At 39.9% G+C, this 10,208-nt stretch overlaps 1 protein-coding gene across 1 annotated transcript; it reads right to left on the bottom strand.

Annotated features, from left to right (window-relative positions):
* Window positions 1-222: 222 nt before the first annotated feature.
* Window positions 223-8,313, bottom strand: LOC125384152 (glutamate receptor-like). The gene is made up of 4 exons (XM_048402634.1): window positions 8,185-8,313; window positions 2,557-2,875; window positions 1,883-2,100; window positions 223-525 (listed from the first exon to the last, which is right to left on the bottom strand). Exons 1-4 carry the CDS (start codon window positions 8,311-8,313, stop codon window positions 223-225), a joined length of 969 nt encoding a protein of 322 aa, XP_048258591.1.
* Between the last annotated feature and the right edge of the window lie 1,895 nt (window positions 8,314-10,208).

Below are 10,208 nucleotides of genomic sequence, written 5' to 3'. Positions count from 1 at the left end.
AAGGACATTACAAAAACACTAAACGATACAGACATTTCAAATTGGTATATAACTTGTGAGTAATGTTTTCACAGTATGTGTACAAAAATTCTTAGTAATCAATCCTTTACAATCATGAGGACAGACATGTAAAGACGCGGGGGGTCCAAAATGAAAATTTCATTTGAACACAGTTGATGAGTCAAGTGTGGAAAATGTCACAACACACGTCTCAAAGTCACGTTAGTACCGGGTATGTCCTCCGTGAGCGTCAATACACGCTAGTACACGTCTACGGGCTGATGACGTCAGACGTCTGATGACGTTGGCGGGGATGTGTTGCCATTCTTGGAGGAGGCATTGTTCCAATTCCTGGAAGTCAACTGGAGGCACAGGGCGATTCCTGACTTTGCGGCCGAGAATTTCCCACATGTGTTCGATTGGGTTCATGTCCGGTGAACATGCTGGCCATGGTAAAACGTGAATGTTGGCGTTTGCTAGGAAGTTCTGGGTCAGCCTTGCCGTGTGAGGCCTCGCATTATCGTGCTGGAAAATGATACCATAAGGCTGTTGTTGGATGAATTGCACCACAACTGGTTGTAAGATGTCATCACGATAACGCTGCGCATTCAGGTTTCCTCGAATAACGACGAGTCTCGCTTTGACGTCACCGCAGATTCCACCCCAAACCATTCAACCTCCGCCTCCATATGGCCTGACTTGATGGATGCAGTTCGGTGCCAAACGTTTACCTACTATTCGGTACACACGCTGCCGGCCGTCGTTCCTGAAGATGCCAAATCAAACATGACACGTGCCAAGTTCCACCGTTGCCACCGTCGAAGTCGCCTGGCCCATATCCGTCTGTTGAGTCGGTGTTGAGGGGTCAGGAACGCTCCGCGGTAGGGGCGACGTGCTCGGATACCATGTGCCCGCAGTCTCCTGTACACGGTTTGTCGACTTATCACGTGTCCCAGTGCCGTCCGTGCCGTTACGAAGCGGTTCCGAAGGTGAAGTACCCGGATGTGGCGGTCTTCAATAGGCGTGGTCACCCACGGTCTCCCGGTTCTCGGCCTGTCTGCTGTCCGACCTGTTTGACGCAACCGCTGCATTAACCTGGTGACGATTATGCGCGCGCACCCTAACCTTCTGGCGACGTCGCGGTGTGTAGCTCCCTGTTGGAGCATTCCTACGGCTCTCTCTCTTAATCGCTGTCAAACGTGGAATTTCTTTTGTGTGCTTTTTGTTGCTGTGATCCCAACGTGTCGGGTCAGCAGTTTTATACAGAAGATATGCACGTGCATTTCGTGTTACGGGACGGAACGTCATTTGGGCAAATTGCACGCTTTTTTCTCAATTGATCAAATGTTCCCGGTTTTATCGACCGAATACGTTTGGTTTGGAACGTAGGATACGCAAAAGTACCTTTTCAGACGAAAATTAACTCTTCATAATAAAATATTTAGAAAAATGTGTGGTATCGTTTCTTTTGGACATTAGTTTACATTAATAACCCCGTGTAGCACATACTCATTTGCAATAATTCACCACGCACTTTGAACATGTTATACAAATATATTCCTGACATAAATGACATATCCGTGATGTCTATTAGTAATAATGATTTCAAGCATAGCATTGTCAAATAAATGGTTTTCGTTGTTGATTACATTACATAGTGATACGTTTGCTGCAGTCTCTTCAACATCATGCAGACCCTTTCAAAGAAAATTAATAAACCTCTATAATTCGGTAATAACATACCAACGCTTTTAGTAATCAAGATAACATCATTTCATTCAACAAACAAGATGGGACTAACTATACGCATCCATGTGGGATTATACATGACTCATCGTTGTAGCCATACTCTTCTACTGATGGTGCATTATAATGAGGGTACCTCTATGGCTAAGCTAACATAACTCCCAACAGGTGCCCCGACGTCAAAGACATCTTGGTTTGCCAATTCCTCCAAACTGCTGAATGGGACGACTGTTCGACTGACAGTGAGGAAGGTCATTAGGTTACATCTGTAGATAGCTGTCATGATGAGGCAGAACAACCACCAACAGCTGAACAGCATTCGTCCAGAGTCAAACACGGGTACGTCCACTGTGGCTAAATGCAATAGGTTGTAAAATTATTTCCATTCAATGTAAATATCAAGTTTATCAAACATGAATGCAAACAAACTGCAACGATTATAAGCTGTAAATATTGTGTCGTGAATGAAATATTATAATATAATAATGGGTTCAGAATAAAGAGACCATTTATGATCAATGGCATAAGTGCTCATTATAAAGTGCATGTGTACAGTGCAGAGAGACATAAATAGAAAATACGTTCAGTGTTTAATTATGTGATTGACACAGAGTGCTTTATGTTACTATACTGTCTATAATGTTAGTGGAGCCAATATCGATTGGACCTTGCACCTACACAGAGAGTTAACATGCATCGTGCTTTGGGTCGCCAGTGTGAATAATATAGAACCATACAAACACTATTAGTATCTCCGCCATTGGAATCAGGGTGTGCACGCAGAGCAAACAGTCACCTTGTAAATCTTACCTTCACACAGTGGAGGCGATATTGCCATGGTGATACCATTATAGTAAACGGACTTTCTCATTATTTCCACTTCTTTACACGGATTAGGAGTTGACTTAATCAGACAGCCATACATTAGCCCGATGATGAGCAGCACAATACCACCAACAATGTAGACCTCCCATTTGAAACAAGAAATCAACACCTTCCATGTCTTGTTTTTATCGTCCATCTTTTTGTAAATAACCGTTGAGTATTCTGTAAGTATGGGATAAGTGAACTCCATCACTTTTGCACGTTCAATGTTCATGGCATATGGAACAGAGCATAAGTCCGCCTCCTAAAACAAACAATACATATATGTGTATACCAACGTATTAAATGTATAAACTGAAATGGCGGTATGTAGTTGTTTATGAATACTTACATTGTGTATGAAGAATTTGCACTGGTTTGCACAAAAAAAGCATATAAATTGTGCTGTAATATCTCTAGATATCCATTATTGATGAGTGCTACATTGCGATAAGTATCGAACTTGAAGGCCGATATGAAACAACATAGGTGTCCATAGAAACAGTAGGCTGAGTGCTTTTTTATATTACATATTACCAGCGGCTAATTCTGTTGTGAATGCATCTTTAAATGTAAATCTTCCCATTGTCCATGAACGTGCAGGCAAAGCAAATAGAGGATATTACCATGAACCCTCTTTACAAAAGTCGTTTCTGTGATCCACCTTTGGAATGGTATTTACTAGGTTCTTGCAATGCTTTCAAAAGGTTTTTATCCTGTTTATAGTTTAACGCCACACCCAGCTATATTTGAAATACTTTACGACGCATCTAGTCCAGACAATCCAGTGAACAGTGTTGTGAGAGACGATCCACGCCGTCAGGGCACGATGACACGCAAACCAGCCAAGTCACCAAGCACGACCGTCCGATCCATTTACGATCAGCAACGGTTGCTGAGGAACAGGATCATGGAAACTAACCAGGAATCAACACGGGGTCCATACTATGCTAGATGGATATGATAAACAATCGTCCTTCGTGTATCTTGTTCTGGAACAACGATCTGTCTTAAAAGTACTGACATGTACGTCAGATCAGGTACAAAAGAGATAAGGTATAAAACGAACCAGGTCAAAATTATAATCAAATAACTGTTCAACAGATTGATTAAATATATTAAAAACGGGCGATAAGCTAGGATCCAAAGCCATACCACCTTACTGAGGATCATGGGAACTTACGGTGCTTTTATTTCTTGCATGACTCCCCACTAGAATTTATGCCATAACCTGGGACAACAGTGGTTATAAAGAAAGCTAACCAATACTAAAAAAACAAACTATAATCAAGGAATAATAATAGGTTTACTACTTAAAACACAAACACACACACACACACACACACACACACACACCCGAGTGACACCTCCTTCAATAATCTCAGTTGATGATAACATCACACTAATTTAACACACAATTCAAGCATTCAAAATGTATCCAACAATTTCTTTTAAAAATTCGAGAATTAAACGAGCATTGGTATTATTAAGAAGATCCTTAAAAGACGTTGAATGAGAGTAATTATCCCTTGTGAAGGAAAAATCAACAGTCAAGCAAAACATGCCTTGTGGAACACCCTGATTCTGAGTACAATGGTCAGACAAGGTGGAACCCACTCGGACCTTCAATTATCGGTCTGTTAAAATTGTGATATAGAATGAGGCAAACGACATCTTAAACCCAAATCATGTAAATCCTTTAGAATGCCACGCTTCCAGATAGTATCATAGGCCTTATCAAGATCGAAAAAGAATGACATGGCGGTAATTAGAGGGATCAGTATGATCCCGCCCAGGCTTTGGTATAGGGACTACAATAGCATTGTGTGACGAAGGAGGAAATTCCTATATTTGATCAAATATATTTAAAAGGATTTCAAAACATGATTCAGTCACATGATTCAGGAACTGATAGTTATCATTATTATCTGTCCCTGCCGCTTTCCTAAGGGCAGTATGTAGCTCGTGTGAGGAAAACACTCCATTGTATTCTTCCACGTTATCAGAAATAAAATTAATGTTTCTTCTTTTCTTGTTTTTGAATGTTGTACATTCAGGGTCATAATAAGTTTAGCCAAAATTTCACAAAATTTGTTGGCAATATCTGATATAACTTACCACATTCCTTAAGATGGTGAACAGAAGATTTTGAACTTTCACCTTTTATTTTTGTTATCATGTTCCATATCTTGGACATACATGATTTAAATTAAAACTGTAGGATGTCGGCGGAAATAGTTTTCCCTCTCTTTCTACACTTCCGTTCCTGTTTACATTCATAAGTAAACATCGGTTTACGAGCATTTGAATTCGCAGAGGACTTAGAAATTGTTTGATCAGCTATTTCAGTGAGTTTGTCTGAAAACAACTGAATCGGATCTGCAATATCTTTGAATGGTGATGAAGATGGAAGAACAGATGGTGGGGAAGTGAGGTCATCATGGAAGTTCATATTGCAGAATGTAAACAGGTGGTTGAATCATTATTGCAAATACATAAATTATTGTTAGAAATATCCTCAAGTACCTTTCCTTTATTGTTGGTGTTCACACCACTTCCCAAAAGAGGTTTGTGGACATTCAGATCACCCATGATTATGCATGGGAGATTTTCATAAAGATTCTGAAGATCAGATTGTCGAAGTGTAGTGGACGGAAGAATATACAATGAGCACAGATTAAATACTATGTGCAAAGTTAAAGAAACAGCAAGAGCTTGAAGATTTGTATTGAAAGGAACAGAGCTGTAAATGACACCATGCCTCACATATGCAAAAAGTATATGATGGGTTTTCAAATTGAATGGGACCTATCATTTGGCTTCAGAAAAAAGTGATATTGTTTGTGTATTTAATTTTTAGGATGTTTAGCTGATGTCCAAAATTTGGGCTCCGTGCACATTCGACAAGAAGTGAACCATTTCAGAGACGCGTTACATATTTCACTTCTCCACAGGCACTCTGAATGCCCTTGGAGACAGCAAAAGGATTAAGCTTGAGGAGGTTTCCTTCAGTAGATGCTATTACTATTACCCTTAGTCCAGAATAGGCAACATCTGGAGAGATATCTTCATCAGATGACAAAGAGTCCACATGACGATGGTTATTTGTTTTCAATGAAACAGAATTTGGGTTGTGAGACATGGTGTGATAATAGCATTCGGCACCCTCGATCCCCACCCGACATCGAGTGTCAACATGGACGATGTTACAGAGGCATCCAGTCTGCAACACCAGGGCAACAAGAGTGTTGTACTCCAGCAAATACAACATGACAAGATGTATTTGTCTGGCCCATAACAACAAATTGGAGACATCCAGATTGCAGCGGTTGACATCACCACATAGGCCCATGAGCCACCGCCTTCTGTCTTAAAACTCTAGGCAAACATAGTCTTGATAATTGCTGCATTCAAAGCTTAAATAGAATGTCACTTTGCAAAATAAACATTGTTCTAGCTCAGTGTATAAATGAGTAGGCATGTAAGTGAAAACGAAGGTACATTTCTAATCACTTATGACAATTGGGAACGATGGCCATGTTTTTATATCTACATTATCAATTACAACCACTCTCTTTCTCGTTGCCATGGTTATCTTTGTCAAAAGTTACCCAATATTGGGAAAAGTAGGACTGTTTGCCAACAGCAGGATACTTTTCGATGGGTGGTATCAAAAGTTTATGCAATTCGAGGTGGGAAAATAAAGCAGTGAGCATGAAATTATAACAATGAAGCAGCAATTTTTTTGTAATAAAGAATTCTCATATTATGCAATTCTTCCATACAAATGTCCACTGTATTTTCACTAAAATTGTCACGACAACCTCTTTCTGTAATTTCTAATTTGTCTTGCTATGCTGTCGCCGTTGCATGAAACGATGAAATATAAACGTTTGGACACTTTTGATGGTTTTGGTGCTGGTGGTTGTAACATGTCGGAGATCTCGTGTTGCATTTCATCCGATGTCTGGTCTGAACAGACGTACTCCTGTGTACTATGCGTGATCAGCTGCTCGGGTACATCCTTCTTATTGTGAAAGATTGTCGCACATGAATTACAAATTTTTAGCTGAACTTTTCACAAACCTTGCCAACATGGCCTATTTTGTATCCTGACTAATCCTGCTTCTGTGCGTGCAGATGGACTTCAACAAATATCATCATTGCGAAATGGCCGACCAGGGATTCGAACCCCGGCCGTCTTCGTGAAAAATTAACTTCAGATTAAATTAGTAATCTCTAGTAAGACAGTGTGGGATTAACCGGTCCCGATAGTAAAGGTGTATTGTTGTATCATTTTTGTAAATGTTTATTACTTTTAAATTATCGTTTTTCGCAATACAAGACAAGTGCTCACCCGATTTCAAATTTTCCACATTGCTTCAAACTATCTTGAATGTTTTTGCTTGTCCCGCGGTGAAACTCCATGTATTGTCTCACTGCATCCTTGTTGAAAATCGTCAACCTTCAAGGAGGAGCGTTTATAGGCGCGGCCGCTCGAAGACCAATGAGTTTACACATGTAATAGAAGACAGTCGTCTCTAATTCAGTTAGAGGTCGTTTAATATCCCTATATATTACATTCGTCAACCTCCGTAAATGGCTCCGCACGTTTCACATCAACACCTATTCCCTTAACGTTTGGCGTAAAATCTTTTGATTTGACGTCGGAAATCGTTCAGTGTTTCATGTTGGTCATGGTTGATGCATGTCATCGATTCCAATTAATCACTGGATTTTCTGAACCAGACTCGATTGTTTACACACCGCCGTCACATAGCTGGAATATTGCCGAGTGTGGCCTTAAACAACAAACCAACCAAACAATCACGTTGGTCATCCCCAGAATTCAAATCAAGTGTCTCATAGTCGTCTCGTAGAAATCTCCAAATTACAATGCACAAATTATTCATAGACGTGGCTGGATACGATATACAGCCCTGACGATTCAATTCACACACATAAAACATTTGGTTGTAAAAATCCGTAACAAGAGTGTTTCTTAGCAAAAGGCCCATGCGTCAATTTCACTCACACACCAGTTAGTGTTTCTATTTTTTCTATTAGTGTGTACTATTAAGTTCTGCAGTTCGAGCATATTCGGCATAACTTACCGGATTATTAAAACGAACGCTTTTGGGGTCTTGGTAAGATTGAAAGCCTCCTCATCGACAACCCCAATGTCAATGTTAAACAAAATAACATCATCTGCGTCGTCACATTACGCTATGGCGTTCACCTGTGAAGCCGGCAGTCCAATGATTGCGTGTACCCGGCGGCATACCGAATATGCTGAATACAGTGCACGGACCAAAACAAGATCTGAGCGAGCATAGCAGGTGCAACGGGACCGCTTTTGATCAAAGGTTAGGAATATGGGGGTAGTATCATGTGTGTGTGTGTGATTGTGTGTGTGCGTGCGTGCGTGAGGACAGTTTTGGCAGTTCCAATACACATGACACACCTCGGAAAGTATACTAATAACTATTACATACAATCATTTTTTGGTACATTTCAATGTTGGAGATTGTCTCCGAGTATCAGTGTTATGTTATTTGGTGTCCAGCAACCCACCTCTCTCTGAAGCATACCCACTATGCCCGTCCAACTGCCGTTTTCTTCCACTTCTCCCCACAGGCCATCTGGGGGTTCAATGTACTTGTAACTGTTGATGAAGATGACATGTTGACTGATTACAGACATTGTTCAGATAATGATGGAAAACTCGAATATCTTCGAATATAAGCCGGGAAACTTTAGAATAGTGCCTTCTGATTCGTATTCCAGCTGTATGGACTCTTCATGTACGTTAGGTCATGATACCGCTTTATATTTATTTGAAAGCACTTATTTCTCATAGCTGACAAGCAATTTCAAATACTGACTTTACTTTCTGAACGCATGACTTTAGTTGCTTCTCTATCACGTATTCATAAATCATGTTACCACCTATGTAGAACATTATGACACACGATGGTAGTGTAGTAAAACTGGCAAGTGTCATGTCGTTTTTTTCCACGGTGAACCGTTTGAATAAATAATATTGAAGTTATATGAGACTTTTGACAAAAATGTTGTTTTTAGGTGCGGATTACAATCGATCGTAGTTTTACCTTCTTCAGATATTTGACTCATTTACCTAGTGATATCGAATCTTCTTGAGAGACTGCCAAATTATCAACCTCAATTCCTCGAAGGGATACTCAATGGTACACTGTGCTAATGAGCTTTGGCTGTATGTTTTTTTATTTGTTTTAATTTATTTACATTATTTTACCACAAAATACAACTCATTCGAAGATGCACAAAAACACACAAAAGGGTTACCTGAAATTAAAGCGCAGTGATAGGTAGTCCATATAATGCTCAGATATGCCACTATAAGAAACGATATCACCGTCCGTTTCTTTAACGCTGAAGGGCTTCCACTGTGAAACATATGACCAGAATCAGTAAAAAAGATAGGAATGTGGTCAACGGATGCAGGTTAAAGACGTAAGCTTAATGTTATTATCCTGCGATCAAACATGTTCCTTACTTACAAGGTGCTTTCACATTTATTTTACACACTTTACATGACACGACGCACTTTCACATTGTTAGTAATTCCTTCTACGCTACCTCCAACGCGACAACCTTCAGTTTTCTTCCATTCAAACCAAATCTTGCATTTGGAAACACTGTGATGCCACCCCGGGTGATGTTCCCGCATGACACATGCAGGATGTTCCACTGTCTACTACCATGTTGCCACAGCAAAGTAGCAATCTCCATTCGTGCTGAATTCTAAATACAGAGACGTGGTCATATGTTTTATATTCGCCACAAGGAAAACCGGACAGAGCGTAGAAAGTGTTATCAAGTTCCGTGAGCATGGTCAAAAGTTCGATTAGATACTTAGTTGATAAGTATTCTGTCCAGATTTAAATTAATATCAACCAGCTGACTAAATAACTTGCGATATCAAAAAGAAACAGAATGAACAACATTGTTGACACCTGACTATTGATGGAAAAAAAGATCAGATGACACTTTAAGAATCTTACATAGACATCCCAGCACGCCATAGTGCTGACAAATCATAACTCAAGCCGTTCTAATATTCGACTGAACGGTCAGTCGGCCGAAGCTTGTAATTATATATTTGGTAGATATCATTACTTTCCTGAATACACGTGCAGTGGCAAACATTTGACCCCAGAGGCGTCGCCCGTAAAATGTTCTAACCGGTGAATCACATATGTACCGAATCAGAAAATAGAAATCCTCAATATACATGTCGTGGCTTGTGTTTTATTTGTTTTTTGTTTCACGTCGCACTCAGCAATATCAGGCTCGATCAGACAATTCAGTGATTGATATAATGAGGAACACCCCGGGACGTCAGGTACAAGTTTAAATAAAAAACTAATAATTTAGATTTCATAGCATTCTTCTGCTTCCCATCAACAAAACGTTCGGTTCCTTACTGTAAGCACTTATCACGTTATGTCATTGTTGTTTATAATCGAATTATTAACCAGTTGAGGTGGTTATTCAATTCAAATCAGCAACATTTCCAAACATGTACATATAACCATTTGTGCGAAGAAGTTGAT

The sequence above is a fragment of the Haliotis rufescens genome, unplaced genomic scaffold, assembly GCF_023055435.1.
Source record: "Haliotis rufescens isolate VD_foot unplaced genomic scaffold, xgHalRufe1.0.p SCAF_28, whole genome shotgun sequence".
Taxonomy (NCBI): Eukaryota; Metazoa; Mollusca; class Gastropoda; order Lepetellida; family Haliotidae; genus Haliotis; species Haliotis rufescens.
Note: the sequence above shows the minus strand (reverse complement) of the source record. Positions and strands in the feature narration are given on the sequence as shown.

Coding starts and splice junctions, on each gene's coding strand:
- LOC125384152 (XM_048402634.1), bottom strand. CDS start 8,313: ATGTCTGTAATCAGTCAACATGTCATCTTCATCAACAGTTACAAGTAC. Junction 2,876..8,184: donor TGGGTATGCTTCAGAGAGAG/GTGGGTTGCTGG, acceptor TGTTTGTTTTAG/GAGGCGGACTTATGCTCTGT. Junction 526..1,882: donor ATGTTAGCTTAGCCATAGAG/GTACCCTCATTA, acceptor ATCATTTTCCAG/CACGATAATGCGAGGCCTCA.